This window comes from Melospiza georgiana, chromosome 2 (genome assembly GCF_028018845.1).
Source record: "Melospiza georgiana isolate bMelGeo1 chromosome 2, bMelGeo1.pri, whole genome shotgun sequence".
Taxonomy (NCBI): domain Eukaryota; kingdom Metazoa; phylum Chordata; class Aves; order Passeriformes; family Passerellidae; genus Melospiza; species Melospiza georgiana.
Genome location: NC_080431.1, coordinates 14,813,364 through 14,819,363, shown reverse-complemented (window position 1 = coordinate 14,819,363; position 6,000 = coordinate 14,813,364). Strand labels below are relative to the sequence as shown.

General features: G+C 45.5%; 1 protein-coding gene across 1 annotated transcript in view; it reads right to left on the bottom strand.

Moving 5' to 3' along the window:
• Positions 1-468: 468 nt before the first annotated feature.
• MOGAT2 (monoacylglycerol O-acyltransferase 2) overlaps positions 469-6,000 on the bottom strand; it is a 28,179-nt gene continuing 22,647 nt past the window's right edge. The window contains exons 3-6 of the mRNA XM_058018355.1: positions 4,584-4,788; positions 2,988-3,162; positions 2,638-2,837; positions 469-623 (exon numbers count right to left, since the gene is read on the bottom strand). Of these exons, the coding sequence (XP_057874338.1) occupies positions 469-623; positions 2,638-2,837; positions 2,988-3,162; positions 4,584-4,788 (735 nt within the window). The remainder of the gene's footprint in view (positions 624-2,637; positions 2,838-2,987; positions 3,163-4,583; positions 4,789-6,000) is intronic.

Sequence of the window (6,000 nt, the reverse complement as noted above, 5' to 3'; positions counted from 1 at the left end):
AATTAAAAACATGAAGAGCACAAAAAAAACTGTGTTCATTTATTGATCTAGATGGATTATATTTTAGAAACCATATGCCTTCATCACAAATTATGGCTCATTGTCCCATTTCAAAATGAAAATATTGAAAAGGAAATAATTTCAATAATTTCAATTAAGAACTGCCTGGAAATATCTGTATAAACTGGCATCCCTGCCAGACTGAAGTGTTATTTTTGTGCTGAGGAGTTTAAGTTGTCCACAGATGAGATTTTTTTTCTTCTGTTTTATATCTTTTATGTCTTCTACATGGAGAAAAAATGAAAAAACCTGGCTCTACAACCATACAATAACTGGGAAAATTAAGCTCTTTTCCCTACACTATATAGACTGTGTGTTAACTGTGACTATGATGAGGTTGTGAAGTAGTTCCAGAGAAGGAGGAAACTTGGAGCTTGGTCTCCATGGTTTCACCTTGCTTAAGGCACATTATATAAATTCCAGGTGGCTGTCTTCTGGGACATTGTATTTAGCTTTGTGCTTCTCAAAGAGCTCGGACAACTCTTTTAGGTATTTTTCATGGAGTTGATCAACTTCTTCATCAGAGGGTTTGTGCTTCTTCTGCACTGGAATTGGCTTCCCAACTGGAAAAGAAGTACAGGTGTTAGGAAGAGCCAGTGTCAGGCATCTCTGAACACTTTGCTCACCCTAGCACGGAGCTGAGGTCAGCCTATCCAGGATGGACAGGTCAGTGTGACCAGGTATTTCCTGGAGCCTGGGAGATAGCACAGCCAAGGAGGGATGGTGACTCAGATCCTGACCAAGCTCTTGGTCTCCAGGATCACACTGGTCCTGGCCTCAGTTTACCCATCTGCAAAGCTGGCTAATGTCAAAGACCCTCTGTGCAGCCTTTAGAAGTAAGAAGTGCTGTATCCCAATGCTGTCCCAAGAGCTGCTTCTCACATCTCAGATGTGCTGCAGATAAACACAATGTAAAGACAGGATAATATTTGGATTGGGTTTTCCAAGTTGTTTCCACATGGCCCTGGGAATCTGCATTGCAAATGGGGAAAGTGAGGAACAGGGGAGCCCCACACTATTTAAATACACTTGCATTGAAGGTGCTTCCACTTTGCTCAGATTAAAGATTCTGTGAAATATCTGATTTTTATTAGGAACCAAGTACTTACTTATCTTTTAAAAATCACATTTTATTCAACAGCAAATCAGTTATTTTGATTCCTGTCTTTAGAAGAGTCTTTCCATCTCCCAGAGCTACGAGGAGCAGGGGACAGTGAAAATCCATGAGATACTTCCTTTGCTCTGGTCTCTTACTCAAATTGTTTTTGTCAAGTGACGGAGGGTTTCAACATGTTATAAGGCTATTCTTCATCCAATTAGTGAAGAACCCATGTGATACTACACAGCTCATAAAACCATTGAGACAATCCAAACAGGTTCTAATACAATTAGAAGTAATTGCTCATTGTCAAACTTAATCAGTGGTGTAAGCTCTAACCATTCCAAACAGCATTTTAAACTAAATTAATTCACAGAGCATCAGCCACACTGGTGGACCAAGCATGGAGATGTTGGAAAACTTATTCAAAACCAAAGATTTTCTTGAAATCTGGTCTCCCACGGACATGGTCTCTGGCCAAAATGGTTCATCTTCCTCACATGCAAATAGGTTTGGATTTGCAGATGTGAGCAAAGCTGCATCTGAGTTCTTGGGTGTTTGGAGAATCACAGAATGGTTTGGCTTGGGAGTGACATAAATATCCTCTCATTCCACCCCCCTCCCTTGAATAGGGACACTCTCCACTAGACCAGGCTGCTCTAAGCCCTGTCCCAGCTGCCCTTGAACACTTCCAGAGAAGAGGGGCCAGCCACAGCTTCTCTGGGCAACCTGTGCCACATCCTCACAGCCAAGAATTTCTTCCCAATATCCATTTAACCCTGCCATCCAGTTACTCCATGCCCTTTTCCAAAATCCCCCTTCAAATTTGCCCTTCAAGTTCCCCCTTTCTTGGAGGCCTTTAGGCACTGGCAGAGGCTCTAAGGTCTCCCCAGAGCCTTCTCTTCTCCAGGCTGAACATCCCCAGCTCTCCCAGCCTGTCTCCCAGATGCTCCAAGCCTTTGGAGCTTCTCTGTGGTTTCCAGCACCTCCACGTACTTCTGATGTTCTTGCCCTAGAGCTGGGGGCAGCACTGCATGAGGGGATCTCACCTGAGTGGGGAAGAGGAGCAGAATCCTCTCCCTTAACCTGCCGGTCCTACTTGTGTTTGTAAAACTGCCTTGGCAGACGTTTCATGCAACCCTACTGCAGTGTTCTTTGTCACCACGTTGTGGTGTTGGGGCTGTCTGCATCTCACAGGAGCGATGAGCTTGGCCACATTTGATCTGGGGCTTTTCACAGCACAGCCCAGATGGGCTGGGATCTGTCATGACATCAAACCAGATTGCCAAAACAGTGAGACACATGAACAGTTTGGAACACTGCTTTGCAGCACATTTCTAGCCTACCCCTGCTTGTGCTCTCTGGCAGAGGCTCCAGCCTGGCAGGAGGATGACACAGCCCAGGGACTGTCCCTGTTTCCCCAGTTTGGCCAGCTGAGTGTGTCTGACATCACGTCAGAGTTCTGTGGATGGACTCACCCACGGTGCAGATGGGCCGCCGGTAGGGTATCACCCCGAAGCTGTACTGGAAGATGCCTCGTGCATGGAAGAGGGGAAGGGAGATGCCCATGATCTGCTGGAGAAAATGCTGAATCCTCCGCAGCCAGGAGCCCTGGGGATTCTTCACCTGATCAAAGACATCATTCTCCCCAAAGGAAAAGGCAGGGATCAGGGGGGTGCTGCAGGGGATCAAAACCAATAGGGTGTCATGATTAGCAAAGCCCATTCCAAAACCCTTCATTCTTCTCCAAAACAGAAACACCCCATTGACCAGCCACAGGGCCGAGCACCCCTCCCTCATTATCCCTTGACTCCATCCTCTTCCTCACCCATTCTGGATGGCCAGGCGCACAAATCCCTTCCTGTTCTTCAGCAGCAAGGTGAAGGATCCTGGACGGGCATCCAGAGCCTCCTGGGCCCCACCAACAATGATGGCCAGCAAGTTCCCACCCCCTGGCTTCTGCAGCACGTAGGATGCACTCTCCTTGTCAGAGGGGATGAGGCCTGGAGAGCAGGGAGAAATTAAAACTAAAGTACACCTGTTTCTGGTTTGCTCTGCACCTTTTCCCCCCCATAATCCGTCTCTGAAGAAGTGCTAAAAGTTTTATTTATAAATTTTGACCTGAAAATCTCAGGTTAACTCCCTTAAAAGGTGCTAGATTTGCACACAGTTCTGCTGGGTGAGTACACAATTATCTATCTGCTGTCTGGCTCAGAAGTGAGAAGTGAGAGAAAAATTAGGAAAAAAAATAAACACAAAACTAGCTGCACTTAAGTCCTAGAAAAAATCAGTTTCAATTTGTTGTCAATTGAGACTGTGTCAAATTCTAAATAATTCTGATGTCAGAGAAACATTTGCTTTAGGTCAAAACACACACGTGTTTCAGTGGATGGTGCTAATTCAAAGTGGAATTTGATGAAGGATTTGGTCCTCTGGTATTGTTTACTTGAATAAGATAGAAATCTTTAATTAAGAAATTACAAAGCAACATTGTTTTACAATATTTTTTAATTAAAAAAAAATCCTTGTTTCAGGGGCTGAAATAATTTGCACATTAAAACCTCATTGTGACATGGATTCAATTGACCTAAAAATTAGTTATGCACCCAACTCTGACATTACAGTGATTAAACCTTCCTTCACCTGGGTCATAAGTGTCTCATATATCTCACTGTTTGGATTTTGCACTCTCCATGTAAATACTCTGGCAGCAGGAGCCAGTTTATGAGGAAAACAGGGTAATGGATGCCCTGGGGTGCATCAGATGGAACTGGATGCCTATGTTTAGCCTACTGAATTCTGCCCACATTCAGCTGGAAAAGTGACCATTGCCAAGCCCACTGCTGAGAGATGGAGGTCATCCTGCTGGTGTCCAAAAATCTCTCAAAACTCTCTCAGTTGAATTTTTACCTGTCCCTTTTCCTTTTCTTTTTCACTACATCTTCTCCTTGCCACATTCCATTGCAGCAGCGTGAGCTACTATTTTTATCCTCTGTCCCTGGATGCTGCTTCCCTGGAAGCAGCAGATCCTTCAGAAAGAGCATCTTGCATCTTTTTCCTCACAGTTTCAAGCCCGAATGTAATTTTTATGGAAAGAAATACAGGAACATCCTGGCCTGCAGCTCTCAGCATTTCTGTTCACAATTTGCTCCACATTTTGCTGTTCCACAGCACCAGCACAGTGATGCCTTGAGCACAGAGATCATTTATGGAGTTGAACAACAGCGATAACAGCAAGGAGGGCAATTTTTAACTTCAGAGGTTTTGGGTTGCCATCTCAAATAGCTATGTCCATGAATGGGATCCAATTGGCCCCAGGTGAGGGAAAACAGACCCTTGACTCCTCCTCCCCATGCATTTTCACTCTGTGTTCCTCAAAAAAGCACCACACTTATTACTGCTGCCATTGGCCCATGCTCCTTACCTCCACTCATCACATAGTCCCTGAAGAACGGGAAGCGAAACCACAGGGAAAGCAACATCAGGTGGGGGGTGATGCCTGGGAAGAGTGTGGAAAAGCCAGATGCCTCTGTGCAGAAATTGATGAAGGCTCCAGCTGCCAGCACTCCATGGGGATGAAACGCCACCAGGTAGTTCTGCCGGGGGTCCAGCTCTGCTGTCTTCACCAACTGGACACAGAGATGAAGCCAAAAAGTGGTCAGGGTTAGTGCTGTAACCTCAGCAGGGAGGGACACTGGCTATGAAGAACAGATAAGGTATTCCTGGAGGGGAGCGTCATGCACCCACCATGCCTTTCTATTGGAAAAGGTTAACTGGAACAACTCCCCCATTTTTCACTGAAATGTATTTCATTGCCCATATTTCCATCTCCTCCTACCCATTGGCCTAAAATGACTTTTCTAATGGCACAGTTCATTATATTGCCTTGAACTGGTCTAGGTGCTATTGGGAACCAATTTTGTTTAAAATGTTCTCCTATAAATTTTCTAATGTGGGAGGGAAAGCAAGAAAAGGGTGATTTCTTCCACACAGTACCTCTTGATCCCACAAGCAGAACAACAGAGGGAGTACATAATCGCTCTGGTAGACCTACTACACAGCACAAGCACATATCCCACCCAACAGCTTGGTGTGGATCAAAGGTTTATCCCATCCTGAAGCATGTGCCAGGTGATTCCTGGATGTTTTCACACATGGTAAATTGAAATCTTAATTCCTAGACATCTAACAGAGAAGCTGATAGTTTCCTTGCCACTGGGGAAAGCCTGAAGGATGCCAGATGTTTGTTTGTGCCTGTGTTGGGTGCCCAGGTCCATCAAAGAGCAGTGGATGTCTGCCCAAGGCTGCTGCAGCTTTGGCAGGAGGAAACAGAGAATTCCCATACCCAGCATTTTAGGGATGGGCAGCATGGATTGCAGACACAGTGCAGCTCATGGCCAGCCCTTGAGGGCTGACTAAGCAGCTTGTTAAAATCCTCAGCCAATCTAAAAATGATATTCAAGCCTGGGATGTACCACATGGGAGAATGGATACCACAGAACAAGAGGGGATGGTTAAAGGGAGATAAGGGACAACTGGGATTTTATCTCCATTGCACTTGTTATGGACTGCCCAGGGGAGAGGAGCTGGTGTGACAAACTCACTCTCCAGCTCTGGCACCAAGAAGACCTTGCCATGCCAACACCAACCAGCATGTGCATAGCCCAGGCAGAAGCAGGCAAAACTGACTGCTGAAATCTCTGCACCATTTCTGTGGATGCTGAACACTCACAGCAGCAGGGAAGGACGAACTTTCCAAGGTTAGTCATCACAGCATTTCATCACTGAAAGGGTGGTCAGACATTGAAACAAGATGACTAGGGAAGTGGTGGGACCACAGT